The sequence below is a fragment of the Rhinolophus sinicus genome, linkage group LG12 (genome assembly GCF_036562045.2).
Source record: "Rhinolophus sinicus isolate RSC01 linkage group LG12, ASM3656204v1, whole genome shotgun sequence".
Classification (NCBI taxonomy): domain Eukaryota; kingdom Metazoa; phylum Chordata; class Mammalia; order Chiroptera; family Rhinolophidae; genus Rhinolophus; species Rhinolophus sinicus.
In genome coordinates, this window is record NC_133761.1 from 52,997,616 (window position 1) to 53,016,502 (window position 18,887).

At 44.3% G+C, this 18,887-nt stretch overlaps 1 protein-coding gene across 2 annotated transcripts in view; it reads right to left on the reverse strand.

Moving 5' to 3' along the window:
- The window catches only part of SMYD3 (SET and MYND domain containing 3), a 555,690-nt gene that overhangs the window by 90,724 nt on the left and 446,079 nt on the right, over positions 1–18,887 (reverse strand). For both annotated transcript variants that reach the window (XM_019730893.2, XM_074316893.1), the window contains one exon: positions 2,128–2,215. In XM_019730893.2, coding sequence (XP_019586452.1) covers positions 2,128–2,215 — 88 coding nt within the window. The remainder of the gene's footprint in view (positions 1–2,127; positions 2,216–18,887) is intronic.

Sequence of the window (18,887 nt, forward strand, 5' to 3'; positions counted from 1 at the left end):
GTACAAAATGCAACATCTGTGCAATAAAGCGAAGTGCAGTAAGACAGGCTATGCCTGTATTTTAACAAAATACATATTAATTGATGTGTTTATGACATATGTGTGAGAGGTGTGAGGGCAAGGCTCTGTCTTCTTAGTCCTGCCTGGACCTACGGTGGGTTACAACCAGTAAGACACGTGACAGAGCCCGTTTTCAGTAAAGCCTTGTCCAATGGAGAGTGAATGTAGCCAGGTCCTCCACGGGCCCGAATTCCACTGCTGGGACTACACAGAACAAATCTACTCGTCTGCAGTGTAACAGCTCTTTGGGCCCGAGAATCGCTCTCTTGCTCCCACATTTGACTATTTTCCTGATACCCCCATCCTGTCTCTAGACAGGTGTCACATTCCATGTTGATCCTGGTTCCACTTCTCAAAACTTATTTTGGTTTTTCTATATACCTCTTAAAATGTCCTACCCCAAACTGGATAGAAAATTCCAGATATGATCAGACTAATACTACCACCTTTCTCATTTTCTATTCTCTATTTCTACTATTCTGCAAGATCATAGTGGTCTTCTGGGGAGGAGGGGTATAGCATACTCTTAAATTTTAGTCAATTTTTCTGTTTACTAGAACCCTTAAATTCTTTCACGTGTTCTGCTGCTAACCTTTATGCATATTTATACACTTAAACTTTTGAACCCAAATAGAAGGTGTTTCTAAACACTCTTGTTGAATTTGCTGTTTTTAGACTCAGGAACCTTTCAAGCCTTCAGGGATCCTTTGAACTCTTGATCCTATCATCCGACGTCTGCCTACTCCCCCTCTATACACCTTCAGGAATCTGATGAGCCTGTGCTCTACATTTTCACTTAAGATACAGAATCAAAGCACTTGGAGTGGCGGTGATCCAATTAGCATCATTTTTTCAGTGTAGGTATTCAACGTTTGAGTATGATACCTGGTCGTGCGAGTAGCATGTAGCGTACATTTCTTGACTACTTTTTATCCAATCTCTCTGAAACCTACAAACCTCCCCAAAGAAAGTCACAGCTCTATAGAGTCGCTTATTCTCAGTGAACTCAGGCAGCACCCTGGTGGCCACACTTTCCTCTTCCGTTCCTTTAGCAACCAATTCTAGATTCTTTACCCAAACTACTAAAAACAACACAAAACAATCAAACAAAACCTCACCGGGCTATCCATTTCAGAAATTAATTATTTCACCTTTAAAAATAGGAACACTTGTCTAACTACCTCTCCTATCCTTTATAATTTTTTCAGGAATATTGTAGATTTGACAAGGAATATTGGCAGATTTTCTCCATGCCCGGGATATCATTTACTCAAGGCATCTGAATGACCTTTGGCAATCTTTTTATCAGTCTTGGTCTCTTTCTTCTTACCGGTGGTCTCCCTCTGTCACACTTTTGCTCATGTAAACTCCTCTACTAGATGTGACCCCCCCGTCGGCCTCTGCCTGTGCAAATCCTGTCCGTGACTGGGGATACCTCTCCCACGTACATCAGCTGGGCCTTCCCAGATGACCTCCGTCACAGTGATCTCTCCTTACGCTGAACTTTGACCCACTCGGGGTCCTTACCAGTATTTTCCATCCACGGCTGGGAATCCATGTATGCAGAGGGCCGACCTAAACTACACGTGGATTTTTGACCGTGTGGCAGGCCTGCGCCTCTAACACCCATGTTGGGCAAGGATCAAGTGAATTTATGCCAAGAAAATGGACGGTGCAGCAACTCCCGTAGCCACTGTAGTCAGGGCTGGTTTAATATGAAGTTTCTAGATCTGAGTCAATTAACTTGCAAGGATTCTAAGCTATTCTTTGCTAGAGATGTAGGCTGTGGGAAGAACCAGAATGTGTTGCCCTTTACCTATGAAGAGACTACTACTCACTGTCCTACTACTACTGGGCCATGCACTTGATTTGCACACGAAGGTGGCAAGGTAGTCACGGTGACCTTGCCTCACCTTCCCTAGCCAGTACCCAAGCTGTTACTGGGACCAGGAACCCAACCTGTGACTATGAACCTCACTGGGGAGGTCAAACCTTGGTCTTGGCTTCATTAACACCAGGCTCCGACCAATGTCCCAAAAGAACTCAATCTGCAGGTAAAAAGGATACTCCAATGTGCCTTCAGTTCTTCAATTTTTTTCAAGGATTCTTGAACTTCCTTCCACACTTGCTCATCACCAGTTAGCATGTCAGCATCCTGACGAGGCCAAATTAAAGGAACAGAAAGGAAAACAAATTACTCGATTGAAAAATGGGCACAGGATCTGAGTAGACATTCCTCCAAAGAAGATACACAAGTGTCCAACAAGCACATGGAGGATTCCCAACATCATTATCCATTAGGGAAATGCAAATCAAAACCACAATGAGGTATCACTTCACACCCACTAGGATGGCTAGAATCAAAAATATAGACAATAACAAGTGTTGGTGAGGATGTGGAAAAATTGGAACGCTCACACACTACTGACAGGAATATAAAATGGTGCAGCCACTTTGAAAAAGAGTCTGGCAGTTTCTCAAAAGGTTAAACATAGATTTACCACATCATTTAACAATGCTGTTCTTTAGATAGATAACGAAGAGAAATGAAAATATATGTTCACATACAAACTTGTGCATAAATGTTCACAGCAGCTTTATTTATAATAGCAAAAAAGTGGCTACAACCCAAATGTCCATCAACTGATGAATGACTGAAACGTGGCATATCCATACAATAGAATAGCAGTGGGCAATGGAAAGAAACGAAGCGCTGATGCTAAAAACATGGCTGCACTTCGGAAACACCCCACTGATATGAAATGCTCACAACAGGCAAAGCCACAGAGACAGAAAGTAGATTAGTAACTGGCTAAGGCTGGCGGCACGGGGAGGTTGGAGAGAATAGGGGAACGACTGCTAATGAGTATGTGGTTTCTTTCTGGGGTGCTGAAAATGTTCTCAAATTGACTGTGGTGATGGTTCCACAACTCTGTGAATACACTAAAAGCTATTAAATTGTACACTTTGACTGAATTGTATGGTATATGAATTATGTTTTAATAAAGCTGATATATAAATATAGATATATCTCTATATCTAAAAGACAGGAAGGGGAAGGGGCAGGAGTAAGAATCATTTGTTAGCAGACCTACAGATACGCCTTCATCAATATGGAGCTATCAGTCAAAATGAGGCCAGGAAACAGAAAGATGGGTAGTTATACTCATACATGGGAACCAACTTTGATTCCTGCAAAAACAAAACGTCAATCAATCAATAGACGTTCCCAATAATTTAAACAGCAATTCAAAACAAAATGAAAGAACAAGTTACCATTTATTAAATGTCTGTCCTCCTGTTTAGTAAACAGGTCCTCTATTTTTCCTACATGTCCACACTACAAAAGTCAATAGCCATATGTGGCTGTGGCTACCATACTGGAAAGCATTCGATATAGTTCTGTAATCACAGAAAGTTCCACTGGACAGCTGCATAAAGTGGCGAATCAAAGGGTAAGAAACTCTCATCAGACACTACTCAAAACCAGGTGTTGAATATCCATGAGCTTCTCCATGGGGGTCAGAGAAGAACCACGCTAGGAAGTTACATCAAATCATGGCCAATGAGGTGATGGGTGCTGGGTGAAAATAAAGGAGAGGAGGGCAGGCTTTTTCAAACTACATACATCTCCCTGGAGATTCTTCCATGCCTATGAGGGGAGGTTTGGAGAATGAGCCTGTGAGAATCACTGACAGAGTAAAGCCTATGGTATTGGTGGGACAATACATATCACTCAGGTGTGTCAGGGCAGAAAAAAATATGGGGATGCATAGAAAAGAGACCCCCAAGAACAGGGTGACTCAGAGGGTACGTGTATGAGGTAATGTGTGTGCTGGTGTGAGTGTGTCTGTGTAACAGGGCTTTCTGGGTCTCTGTGTAAATGTGTTGTGCGTATGTGTAATATATCAGTGTGGTTTTTAAAAAGACACCGTAAGTGCACCCTACTTCTCTTAGGAAATTTGAAATAAGCACACAGCTGTCTGTACTTACAAGAGGGAAATAAAAATCAAGTGCTTTGAACAGGTGAATATCAATCTCCCACCAAATCCCAGCTCCAAGGCCACGTGCACGTCCTACAGCCTCAGTTCTATCTCCACACTCCAAAGCCTTTAGCAACTTCCCAGTGCCTCCCAGACAAGTCCACATCTTAAATCTTGACAACCATGGCCATTCATGATCACATTTTCCCGTTCTATAGTTCTCTACTGGCAGCTCAAGCCTGAGGCTCTAGGCAAGTGTCTCACATATTGTTAGACTCTATGGTGGGCAGAAAAATGGACGCCCCCAAAGATGTCCACATCCCAATCCTGCGACTCCTAGAACCCATGACTACGTGAGGTTCCGTGGCAAAGGGGAACTAAAGTTGCAAGTGGGATTAAGGAGACTGTCCCGGACGACCCAAGTGGCCCCAGTGGAATCACAAGGGTCCTTCAAGGTGGAATAGAGAAGTAGAAGAAGTCAGAGTGACGTGACACGAGAAGGACCTAACCTGCCATTGTTCGCTCTGAAGAGAGGACGGAACCCATGGACCACGGGATACAGGCAGCCTCCAAAAGCTGGAAAGGGCAAGGAAATGGATTCTTCCTGGAGCCTCCAGAGAGGAACACAGCCCTGCCAAGACCTGGATGTTAGCCTAGTGAGATGTGTGTCAGATTCCTGATCTACAGAACTGTACGATAATAAGTTTGCATTGTTTGAAGCCACCAAGTTTGTGATAACTTGTTACAGCAGCCACAGGACACTAATACACTGCCTAGCACACCTTCGGTTCTTCTGGCCATTGGAACTTGGCACGTGCCCCTCCCGTGCCTAAAAGTAATTCATCTGACCACTGAGGGCCCACTAGGCACCGTTCTAGGCACTGAGAATAGAGCAGTAAAGAAACTTGACAATCAGTGTTTACAGTGAAGCAGTCAGAGGAGTATGGGATGGCAGAGAACACATGGGTGTAAAATACATATTTTTCAGAGGGAAAAACAAATCAACAGCTCAGGGGATGGGGGCACTGGCCTTGGGGAGTTCCATTTTAAACAGGTAATCAGGGAAGGCCTCCCTGAGAAGGTGATCTAAGTGTAAAGATCGGAAGCAGGTGAAAGAGATAAGAGTTCTGGGATAGGGGACAGCAAGTGTCACAGTGCTGAGGCAGGAGTGTGCCTGAACGTTCCAGAAATAATAGCAAGGAGACCAGTGTGGATAGAGTTCCTGGGTTGTAGCTGGCACGCACGTCGTATCTTCCCCATTGCAGAGCTAAATGTAGGTTATTTTCTCATTCTGTGATCCTGCCTCCCACACACCAAGCCCAGGAACAAACACTCGGTTACACATCCATAGGAGGATCTGAAGAAGACACCTACCACTTACTTGGTGATGTTCTACATGTCTCCAGTATGCATTTCAATGATCCCACACAATAATCCTCGTAGGCGTCAATACCTACAATTTACAAATGAAGCACGGGACTGGCTTAAAGCATAAGTAACTGCTGCGAATGTCCCTGTGCCCCTACCTGTTGGAGGTAAGGTTCCAAGTTGGTCTGGCTCCAGAGCCCAGGCTCTTTCCACTGTCTTCAAGTTTAATCTAAATTTGTTTTTCTCCTAGGCTTGCTTTGAGGTGAAACTCATGTCTGTGAGAGAGTAAGTTCAAAATACCTTCAACCCACGGCTCCTACCATCTTCCTAGCACCAGCTCTTGGAAAAGGACAGCAAAATCCTCCAATGTGGAATCCACAGCGGATCTTAGACTCTTCCATCACGCAGGGTGAGACCATGGTCCCAGACAGAACCATTTCAAATGGGAATTATATTCACAACTAAATCCCCACCATAATCTGATTAGCTATTCTTTAGGTTGAGCCAAAGACTTTACTTACCAGAAGAGCAGGCAGGCTTTGAAATTGCTTCCAGACATTCAGAAACAATAGCTCTTGAGAGCACTTTATGTTGGAGCCACATGAAGCCCCATTCCCTAACAGCTAACTATCAACTCCCTGGGGGGTTCCGCCATGGTGGTAGTTTCCTCTCTCATGTGCCCAATTCACCTCGCTTCTACTCCTATCTCCCCACCCTCCCTATTTCATTCCGTGGCTTCTTCTAGTGGTCCCTACAATGAGGTCTGTCTCCTTTCTCCCCACACCAGGCAGGCGGAGACCATTCAGATGATTCAGGCATGCACGTGTGTGTGTGTGTGTGTGTGTGTGTGTGTGTGTGTGTGTATCTGGAAGAAGAAAACTAACATTTTATATACACATACACATATATACATATATAGAGAATATATGCACGTAAACAGAAACTACTTAGGGAAACATAATTTAAATCAATTTTTTCAGTTTGCAAGTGTAAATTAGTGTGTCCTTTTGCATAGTCCCTGAGGCATGAAATTCATCTTTTATGTCCTTATTTCATTATTTCTTAATCAAATATATCAAAGACACTTGCTATCATTTAAGACAAAGTTACTTAGGGAAAATTTTTTCCTTTTTGAATTTCAGCTTTACTATGTAAAAGGGGCTTGAGAAGGTGATTCCTGAAATTTATTCTCAGTAGGTGGAAAACATTCATATACATACCGAGGGTGCCAAAAAAAATATACAAGTGGACACAATGGTCAATGTTGCTCAAGCAGTAGTTTGCCGTAATCAGAAGTTTCTGGACGCTGATGGCAACCACTTTGAGCACCTCTTGTCATTGCAGAAGTCACACGTGACTTGTATTCATCTTTTGTGATTGGTATATATTGAGTACTACAATTTTAACACATTTAATACATTAATACACATATCTTAATATGTGTATACATTTTTTTGGCACCCTCTGTATTTTAAAATTTGAATGTACTATTGCTGAGTGTTCTACAAGTGGTCAAAAGAATTTAGACTATGAGCAGAAAGATTCCTGAGGAAGCTCACTTTGCTGAGGGGTGAGGGAGAGAATAAAGAACATGCTGGATCCCACACCAATAGCGCCTCTGGCCTGACTTGCTTAATGGCCCTGGGCCTTAGCTCCCTCACCTGTAAAAGGAGACGTGGGTCTGGATGACCATAACATTCCCTGCACTTGACCACTCTAGAGGCTGAAGCAGCACAGGGCCCGTTTAGCTCTAACTCTGGTGACCACACATGTGCACAGCTCCAGAAAAGTCCTTCAAAAGCTTATCCTCATTTTAAATATAAACACATGGAAATAGTGAATTTAAGGAAGAACTGTGCCAGTTGTTCTCAGGATTGCAGTGAGAATGAGTCTCCTAGTTCTTTCCTCTCTTTGACACTCAAGTTCCTCTTCCCCCTTTCCCCACCCGTGGCCAGGTGCAAACTCATTGCTCTCAACAGTCTTTCCTTCTCATTCTCACCCATCCTTTCCTCTCACTGACCCATCCTGGCTCATTCTTGCTGCCTCTGCACCTACTCTTCCCACTGGAATTCTTTCCCCTTGGATTCTGCCAGGACCTGCAGTTTCCTGCTCTTTCCTGGGAAACCACCTTCCATTCACTTCTTTGCCTTTCTTCCCATTTGTCTCTTTTGGACCCAACTTCCAATGTACTCCACCAGGAAATCTTCCCAGATTCTGCCCTCTGAGGTAGGCTGACCCTCCTCGGCCGCCATAACCACTCCGCCTACCTCTCTCTTAGCACCAGCTGTCATCAGTGAGTTATTTTACTGTCTCCCCAACTGGCCTCAGAACTTCTTGAGGGACCATGACCGGATCCGTGCCAGCATGGCAAGTTATTCAGTAAATGTTTGGTGACAGAATAAATGAATAAAGAGAGAGGAGTGGTCTTCTATAATCCATGGGTAACAGTATAAGAAGAATAAAATATTGTAATTCCACAAGAAGGAGAATGTCAACTAAGGAAATAGAAGATTACTCTTTTCACACCATACTCTGCCTTGACTTGTATCTAATATCACCACATGATGAGTATGTTGGAAAAGGGTATGTTCTCACTGTAGTGTCAGGAAGCCAAATGCCCAGATATTGGTCTAGACCCTCGATGTGATGTCCCCCAGCACAAGAGCGCCGCCTTAGCTCAGGACCCATGCTCTCTGACCACAGCATCCGGCTGTCTGGGAGTGCACTCTGTTCACTCTCCCGGCTTCTACCTCCAGCATCACACCGAGCTTCCTGCTGCTCGCTTGGCCCACAGTTGCCTGCCCTCATCTAAGCCAGAACGAATCAGTGAGGCCATCTAAGTTCCCTCATACGTAGCTGATAAATCAGTACTCCAGCATCATTCCCGTAACTGTAAAAAATCGGTACCAGATGATATGAGATAATCTCACCACTACATAAAAGGGTGCCACTCAACACAATTACATTCAATTGGCCCAAAATGCTTCCTTTGGGTTTCAGGGTAGGAAGTATACCTGCCAGGGGCCAGTGGTTACAGAGAATTAGAAATCTGAGTTTCTTCAATAGGGTAAGGTTGGAATCCAGCAGGAATGGTGGAGCATGTCCTTGGAGGAGTGACCACTCTCTCTACCAGGTTCGGATATCAGACGCAGCTGTCCAGATGTACTTTGCATCTGGAACACTGAAACAGATGTGTTCACTTGGCTCACAAGTGTTTGATGTTGAAACTCTTGCACTGGCTAATTTCAGATGGTTCGCATTAAAAGGAAAAGGAGCATTGCAATCTGCTTTCCAGGACTTCCTGTTATCTAATCCTTATGCACTGTAATTAGATTGCGCTGCAGAGAGATGAGTACGGGATGGGAAATAAAATTACTGAACACTTAGAAACTTTTCCAGTAATTCAATAATTCTAGGGTTTTAAAAGAAGGAGAAGGTTTTTTTTTTTTCCTGTTTTGTTTTGTTTGTAAAGCAGCATGAGGTTCAAATTCAGTGTGTGCACTTTAGGAGACAGATTGGGAAGTTCTGAAATTCAAAATCAGGAGGGAAACAAAGTTTAATTTGCAGTGCCTTTGAATGAGGTACTCTGGTGCATGGAAAAATATACTGGGACTACTAGATTACTATATAACATCATTCAAAATCTTTATGATTCACAGGAAACATCTCTTCTGGAACCAATTTCCACCTCCTTTGGCAAAAACAACTGAAAGCAGTTCAGATATAACCTGAGGGGAAAAGAGGCTCTTTCATAACGTGAAAGAATAGTGGTTAAAAATAGTGCATTCACCATTATCATATCAACCACGAACCAGCCGACGGGCATTATGGACTGGGGAGAGAAGAAAAAAGAAGGAATGGTCTCAACTTGAAGCACACTCAACTTGCAGAATGTTCTAATTAGTAATTAACAAGCAACTGTGCACGATAATTAGAACTTAGTGAAAAGACCACTGGATTCAGAATCAGAAAATGTGGATTTGCATCCCTGCTCCAATAGCTGTGTGACCCCCCCAAGATATTTAACCTCCCTTAAGCCAAGTTTCTTCAGTGATAATAATTCTCTGAGTAGGTACACCTTCTCTTTTCTTTGCAGCTTCTAAAAGCACTGATGTCATGAATGGCATGGTGGCCTGAGTTTTTAGTGCCCTCCCTAGGAAATGGAGCCACCAGGGGCCTGACTGTAGTTTGCTTGGGTTGGTGGAAGGGAGGAAAATGATGTTATCCTAATGGATTAAGGAGCGAATCACAAGCTAATCAAGAACCGACTATGCCAAGCCCCCCATCTATGCCTGGAAGGCATAGACACACTTAGTCACCCAGACAAACTCCTCTCCACCCACCAAGACCCAGACCAAATGCCCGACTTCCACAGGCGCAGTCCTTCGTGCACTTTCCGGTGGGTTCCCTGGTGAGCGCAGCAGTGGGTATAACTGTCATGCGGGTGAAAGGGATGTCACCTGGGTGCTGTTCCCAGTGCATCCATGAAAACCCTGACCTTTGCGAGGTGATTTATTTAATCACCTTCATAACATGTTGAGCTCTCAGTGCCCACACGTGACATACACAAGTAAGATGCAGCAGGGAGGGTTCCGAACCGTGTGCCCTCTTGGGAACCGGAAGCGCCGGCCTCTTCCCCTCCCCCACCCTGAGCCGGCTGACCCCACAATAGATGTCCTCTTCTCAGGTTGGCAAGCCTTCTCCAACCAGTCAGCCATGTTGCCACCTTGAATCCAGCTGAGGAACAGCTGGGCAACCGAGCGCACCAAGCCCAGTCCAAGGAAACGCCAACGTTGAATGAAGGCCCCGTGAAGCCCCCAGGGCCCCTAGCAGTGTGCCCCACTGAACTGCCACTTACCCTGATATTCCCACTGCCGCTGGCAGCACTCGCCAAGGCCCATAGAGCTGCGTTTCTCAGGTAGAAACAGGGCTCTACTGCAACCACAAATTCCCACAAGGCCACACACTGCAACCAAGTGCAAGCTCAAGGTTGAATGTCCATGTACGCGGAACGGCCAGAAGAAAGGAAAATACCCTCTTCACGGCCTCCAGGAAACTGACAACAGTCTCAGGTGTGTGAAGTCTGAACATCTAGAACCACCAAAGGCCTCTTCCAGCTGCAACCTCAACACCTTCCCTTCCTCTTGCTGGGTATTCCTATCCCTAAACTCCTTCTTGGAGAAATAAGCTCATTTGCTTATATAAAATCAGGTCAGTGTAAAGGAAATAAAAAATGGCTGGCAGCCACACACTTGGGGCAGTTGAGAGCCTACCGGGCCCGTGGTACATACTGAAAATATCCTTTTGATGCAGCATTTTGTGAGAAACCAGCACGACTGGCTGATACAGAAAGGAAGCTGAACATTACATGAAGACATTTAAGAAGACGCTTCCTTGCGCCCTCCTCCCGTACTGAGAACCCATAATGGGGAGTTACGAAGCAGAAGGCTGCTGGCTCAGCTTGCAAAACCACATTCAAGCAAATTCTCTTCACATTTGTACACAGACTATCAAATGGATGGTTTATGTGGCTGTAAACTCATATTCCCAACTCCTGGCAGAGTCCTGCCAATCCCGTTGTGTAAACACCACAAGGTGGGAGGTTTAAGACGGGGCAAAATGCAAAGGTTTCACAGGAGAAATTTTTCTAATGGCAACAGTCATGAAGATAAAGCATTCCCCCCAAGTTTCAGGGCAGGTTTTTGTTTTCATGGAGACCCAAACCACAGCCCTTCTCTCCAACCTGCCACACCTCCATTATCTCATATTTCCTTCTTTAGGAGCAGCTGCTTTCACTCTCCTCTGCAAACAGAGGAAAATGCTTGAAACGGCAGCAGAACAGATCGAGTGAGGTCTAAGGGACAACGTTCTGACAGTGAAGGTTTTAGGATAACCTGGATGTGGTTTCTCCAGAGACACTTACATATGGGGTGAACAACGGCATGATGTGGGTGCCGTGCTCCTGGCACACGGGAGGTGTGTGACAGGCAGCATCGCGGACATGGCAATCGGCTGGAGCCCAGTTCCAGCTCTGCCACTGGCCGGCTGCGACACCTGGAGGCCTCCTGTGCCTTCTGGTTCAGCTTCTCCAGGTGGGAACTTGATTAAGGTTACCATGGAGATGGAAACTAATCATTCCAACCCATTAGTCACCTACGTATATGGTACCTGCTGTGCATGAAGACAGACCTGAAATTCCCATAGGAGAGACTTTGAAATTGGTGGCTATGCAACAAATTGCAAATACTTTCATTCCATGTCAAGCCGAGTTTTCTCACATATAAAATACACCAGTCAGAGCACACAGAGTATGCAGAGGACGGAACAAAGACTACATTCAACCCAGGACTGCACTCTGCCAACCCAAGAATCTGACGATGATTATTTAATTCACACATTCCCTCTAACATTTGTATGTATAATGACTGTGGTGGGCAACATTCCAAACTCAGCGAACGTGCTATTTGCTTATCTGCTAAAGCAAGCACATCCGATTATTTCATCTGTGGTCCCAAACCAGGGGAATAGTTTAGTTGGGGTCCACACTAACAAATTCCCATAATGTGTCCCAGGACAGAAGTGTAGACGTGCTTTTTTAGGAGGTAGTCATAAGTATAACCAAAAGAAGTCATTTAATGTGACAACAGAATCTGTCCCTTAACATTAGTTAATGCAGTTTCTAATAGCTTCCCCTAACTTCTCAGAGCTGGCTTGCACAAATTCACCAGTTCTTACTAACACTGGGCAAAGCAGCACTGAGATCCTCTGACCATGTGCCAAGCAAGCAAGAAGTTCAAAAGGAGTATGTCCCAGTTTGAGAAGAATGATCTTTAATAGCTCAGTCAGATTTTCAAACAGAGAGAGCCCAGAATTGCATTTGTCTCCAATTATTCTGAAATAGTTCTGTAGTCGGTAAATCGGTCCATGCAGACAGGGCTCCGTTCTGGGGGTGGGTCTTTCCAGGGAGGAATACACTCATGGGCTGAGGGCCCGGCAGGGAGACCACTCCTGCTAAGGTCTGGGAGGGGGATTGGGAGAAGAGGTGACCAAATTCCATGCTTCTGCTCTTTTTGGCCCCACTTTATGCCCAGGACTTGGATGCTCTTCCTGGCAATTCTGCACCCGTGGAAGTGAAGTGCTGGCTGAACGCATGCTGAGCTTACCCCTGGCGCCCCACCAGCAGAAAGCACACGTCTGCATTTTATATTCCAGTAAGCTCCAATCTGGCCCTCAGCCAGGGGACCTCTTTATAATGTCAGAGATAAAAGCCCTGGCCGTGCTTGGCACCCTGCCCCCACCTCCATTCGCTTGTAACCATCTCATAAACCAAGTATGCATTACTGTTAACAGAGCCTTCCAGACAAAGGTCTGTTGGAGCTTCGTAAACATTCCCAGATGACGATCAGAGGTGTCCCCACTTCACAGGAAGAGAAGGAGGGACAGGGCATGCTGGAAACAGTGGGGAGAACTGGAACTATAGACTCAAGTCTATATAAAGAAGACCGCTCATGAAGAGCTGCTCACTAGGTTGCCTGAGTCATGGGCACCTCACATTGGGATATGGCATGGTGGTGACATCAAATCCCAAATCTGCCCCAAATAGCACACGTATTGATATAATCTCTGTATTGAAGTCTAAGGAGGTCCTTATGAAATTTTAGGGTGTACGAGATGGCATAATTCTCTCTTCTCATACTTCTTGCCCCAGGAGATGCTATGACGCCAGCCACATCATTTATGACAGCATTTCCTCTTGATCGGTTTTCATTTTCTTTGAGTCACACTCAGTGGCTCAAAAGTGTGCAGCCGCGGCTGTGGTCCTTTACCATTTCTGTTTTACTATGTAACTTTCTGGGTTACTTGGAAGTAAGATTCCAATATTAGTTAATGTCCATTATCAATTAGAATATGCAAGGATTTCTTTTCTGGAAGTAGACAAATATGAAAATCCCTCTTAGTCTGTGCAGGAGTGGACAGACCTTCAGGTTGCTTAACTTCAGAGAAAACCTGTTTTTATCCCCAATGGGAGCAGAACTATTACGGATATGCCGACTTTTTACACATCAGAGGCTTTAATTCACTCTAGGAGGCTAGAGTGCTGATTCCCTCCCCAACCCGATCAAAAATGCACAGACACACAGATACCCCAGACATGTCCCCTCCACCCACATCCACCCGGGAATGTGCTTTAAGGGATACTGAGGTCTCTGACTGTCCTTCGAACTCAGACCTGTTGCTCCTCTTGGGCTGGTTCTCCTCTGTGCTGGCAGAGTCTGAGGCCGTGAGTATGTGTTTAGAATTACCTGGAGTGCTTTTAAAAATACAAACGCCCAGGTCCCATGTAGGCAAATGAGAGCTGGATCTCTGACAGGTGGGCAGGTATCCATAAGCACCCAGGTTATTCTAATGCACAGTCAGGACCGCGGACACCTGCCTGGTCTTCGCTGCCTTCGCCAACGTCGCTGCTAATCTCTGTGATCACACTGTCACTTCTCGTGCCAGCACCGTTAAGATCTGCTGCAAGCGCTCAGTAGTGTAGGATTTTCTTCCTTGTCTCCTCAATCTACAATGGCATCTCCTGTGTTCTCTGCTTTTTCCTTATAATAGACACAAAGTGACCAAGTTCACCGCACGGTAAGTAACAGTGTGCCCTTCAGACTGTTTTTAGTTCAATACATGCCAACATTTCCCAAAGGTACACTAGGGCTGAACATTGCAACTGCAAAGACACAGATAAGACGTGGCCTTAGCCTTGAGGGGCTTACAGTGCAATGGCTGAAAGAACCACAGAAACATTTCATTTCTAAATATTGCATGTGATAAGAGGGAGATAAACCCTGGGGTTATGGGAGCATGGAGGCAGGGCCCTTGGCCCAACCAGGGTTTAGGGAAAGTGTCCTGGAGGAGATGACGCCTGAACTTGAAGCCTACGGAAGTATCAGCCAAGAGCAGATAAGCAGGAGGGGAACTGCAGGAGGTGACAGAGGAGAAAACAAGGGCACAGGGGACGGGAGGCGGCAGAGCGTTGGGTCATATTACTAGGTCACTCAAGCATGGCAGGATGTCAACCTCATTTTCCTCATTTTCCAGGTAAGGCTGAGTTTCAGAGAGCTGGCTAGCTGTAGGTTGAACACCAACAACATTCATGGAGGGTTTATTGTACTAATTACTTTAAGTGTTTTATCTCATGTAATCATTTCAACAAAGGATAAGGTAAAAACTACTTCAGTCCCTAATTTATAGATGACAAGATTGCAGCTGAGAAAGGTAAAGTAACATCCTCAAGTTGAAGGGGCTGGAAAGTGGAGGTGAATTTGAGCTCCCAGTTGTAGAATTTGAAAGTCTGAGTGCTGTTTGCTACACCACGCTGCCTCAAATAGTCAAGCCTTTGAGGACTGGTAAGTGGCATGAAAAACCTATTTACTCTCTGTCGCTCCTTGGGACAGAACTCTGACTCGGATTTAAGTTAAAAGAGACAGTTTTTAGTTCATGAGATTAATGAACTTCACAATCACCATTGCCCAAGAGTGGAATGGTCTACTCCATCCAAGGGGGTGTGCTGAGATCTCCACTGAAAATGTTCCTGTGGAGTTGGGAGACCCACCCAGCAGGGACACTATAGAGGAGGTTGCCCTGGCAGTGGGTCTCAATGGTCTCTGCCAATCCTGGGTTCTGGCCCCTATGAAATGACCTTCTTACACTGTATTAACTGTAAAAACACACAGCTACTCAAGAAGATAAGGTGAATAATAATTATGCTCCTGATCAGATTAGAAAACTCACATATCTAGGTATATACCAGCCCTGTGTTGGTGAAGTCTGGATATGTGCACTTTCTTGGAAGAGGAAAGAATGCCAGGGGGCATGAGCTTCACATGGGAGGGACCCTGCCAAGGTGATCAGTGGAACTATACATCCTCTTTCCACTGGGTGGTTTACATGTGGGTTTGTAAGTCTGGGTGTGGGGAGCTGGGTCATGTTCAAAGCTGAAAACTTGTGGAAAACAGAAGGGCAAGGTTAATCCTTCCTGATAGCCCACTGTTTAGACTATTACGAAACTGTTTTATGAGGAAAAGTTATTTCGAAGCTTCAAGTAATACAGTTACTTGGCAGCTCCTGTAGAAGTTAACTCAACGCTAGACAAATAACTATGTATTGACTTATTCATTCATGCAACACAAATGTGTTACGTGTAATAATTATCTAAGTATTGTGTTGGGCACTGAAGACAACAGAAAACAGAACTGATAAGGTCATTCTTACCTGCTTAACAAGTAAGCAAGCAGACAAATACAAACAATAACAGGTAATAATCGCTTTGTTATAATGGAGATAAAGACGGAACAGAAAGAAACAAGGAGAGGAGGCACTGATGTTACAGGGCAGTCAAGGATGTCTGAGGAGGTGACGCTGAAGCCGAGAGCTGGAGGAGGATGGAGAGCCAGGACGGCACAGAGCTATAGGGGGACGTTTCTGCCAGAGGGAAGCTGAAAGGCCCCAGGGCAGGAAAGAGCATGCGTGTTCCAGCCAATAGGCTGAGCTCAGACTAGAAAGCTGAGCGGGAGCCAGGCCACACAGGGGCTGATGGCCTTGTCAGTGATGCTGGGTCTCCCCTCACGGGGAACATGCTGAAGATGTCCCTTCTGAAGACATCATTCTGGCTTCTGTGTAAAAACTCAACTCCAGAGTAGACACTGCCAGACCACCTAGGACACTCTTGCAGCAGTCTAGGCAAGAGAGAATGGTGCTGAAGAAATACCTTAGAGAATTATGGTTTGACTGGAAGGAAATAAAAAAACTGATAACAGTCTGGTGTCAGCCATGGGATCTTGAGTTAAACTCATGCTGGAGTGCTGGACGGCAAACACTGGTTTGGTTTATTATTAACCCAGCCCCTGCCGCCCCGAACAGCTGCTCTAAACCTTCACCGGGTTTTCAACAGCAAAAATCCGTCCATATCTTATGTATTCTCAGCTCTCTTAGTCATCAAACCTTTCTCTCGTCTGAAAGAGAGCCCATCCACACCTTGCAGTGACCACAATACGCCAAAAAGGGATTTATAATTTTGGGAGATGGTTCTAAACATATTTTCAACCAGAGGTAGGAGAGGGGGAAACCTAGAAATGAAAAAGAGAAAGAAGTTTGGGAAATGTGCAGTGAGGCCTCTGAGTCAACAATTTAATGACTTTAAATAAATAAGTAAATAAGTAAATAAATAAATAAACAAATAAATAAAATGCACGCGAGTCCCATCCAGTCCCAGTTCTTACTTAGTCAGACATCTGTTTGGCAATAGAATGAGGAAGTTAATTACTTTTCTATGACACGTATGTATTTTGTGAGACACCGCATTGCACCAGTTAATAATGATCTACCTTCTGTTGACACAGAATGTTTAAATTAATAAAAATCTAAATGTTACATCTCATAGCAAAGCCTCCTTAATTGAAAGGCGGGATGGCAGGAGTAGTAATTTTCCTGGGTAAAAATTATTGAGATGAGCTTATGGTAGCATGAAAAGCTCAATCAATAAAGGGACAAACTGTTTTCAAGAGTACACACTGTGTAGAAAGGGTAGGCTGTGCTTCTCTAATTGCGACGGCAGCAGCACTCTCATTGTTAGAAGAAAGAAACCGAGACATATCCAGTAATTGCCCCTAATTGATGATATTAGTGATTTTACATTTCAACCTGTCTATTCCATCTTTATGGTCTGAAATGACAAATGCGAAAAGGGTATAAACAATCCCTTGAAGCTCCGCTATTCATATTAGAAATCCTTCTGCTCTTCCCTGAGTGTACCCTTGGTAACCAGATACTAAACCAATAGCGTTATGGAAACAGTTTATTTTTTCCAAACTATATAGTGGTATTAGATTACCTTGGAAAAGTCCAGATACCATCTACAGTCGGCTCCTAGCACTAAGAGGGCGGGGCACACTAAATAAACGTGATAGGAGTATCTTGTTCAAGCCTTGAAACCACCCAAGAAAAGTCTGCAACCCAAGACACCCTGTAATGATGTTGCTATTTTCCACTTATTTGGGGGTAAAGAGCAAAACAGTCTGCCACGTCTTTCATTTTTATGCCCCTCCTCACTTCTCTCTTTGCCACTTGATGTTGCTTAAAACACAGAACAGAATACAAAACAAACAAATATTAGGACTGAAGTCAAGAAGTAAACTTTATTTCCTGTATAATAACGTGTTTCTTTTGGCGGTATCATGCTAAAGGACCCGGGGAGAAGCCTTACGTCTTTCTGACCATTCACCATCTCTGTACTTCCCTGTCCTTCAGTGGAAAGCAGCCTCTATCTCCATGGAGACTAACAGAATATCATGCCATGTAGATGGGCCCAATATTGTTGAGAATTTAGGCACAAACTTAGTAGGCTAAACCCTTTTCTCGCATTTCCCTGTTTTGGGCTTGCTTTTCTGGGAGCTTCCGTAAACAGGGTCTTCTTTTAGTCCTTTGCGTACAAAGCAGGTACTCAGCAAATGCTTGCTGAACCTCTGTCAGGAATCAACAGATAAAGGTAAAAATGGCCCAAACCCAGAGTGGGTAATTAAAAAAAAAAATCTAACCTTATAGGGTAAAAAAATTTTTAATGGTAGAATGTGTGATTTTCTTTTCATCCCAAAGTATCTAACTTAATCCAGGGATTTATCCGAGTTGAAGGATTCCAGAACCTGAGGACAAACGACGAGGAAGCCTCTTGGGAATTCAGACAGATGGGAAAGACTCACAGAGGAAATGCTCCAAGTCCTTAACAGAAAACGTTCTGAAGGTCAGTACAGCTAATCCACATACCTGCAGCTTAAGTCTATTTACCCCACTTCAGTGAAGACTGAAAGGTACCCCTGGTCTCTTGCAGGCTGACGTCCCTACTCCCTTCATCTTTCCTTCTGAGTCTTATTGTTCTCTGGTGCTTCTCTGAGCACTTGAGAGGTTTTTCCGGACCCTTTTTAAGTCATGGGGCTGCCGGACATAGTGAACTGCACCTTCAGAAGCCCACAGCTCTGGGTTTTTGCTGAGAGGAAAGGCAATGGTAGGAAACTGCGGAGGCTAGTATTCAACATTTTTACAGTTATTTGAATTGACCTGATTCATAACAGGAAGCAGTCGTGAAAAGTAGATATTCACTGACATATCAGATTTGGGTAATCCTTCTCATCTGTGGAGGCTGTTTGTGATCTCCATGGAGGAAGGAACTCCCCCATGTTGAATGCTGCCTAATTGTTTAGAAATAATTAACATGTTTTTATTCCAGTTGTAGAAAACGTAATTTATTAATTGGCTGCTGCTTTATGTGTTCCATTTTAAGAGACACAATAAATAAAGAAATTAGCATAAGAAGGTACTGAAAAAACGCCAAGATTGACTAAATTCTGAAACTAGCAAGACGATTCTAAATTAAGGATAAGTAAATTTATTGCATAGAGGGGGTTTAATGACAAATGCAGAGACAGCTGTTTT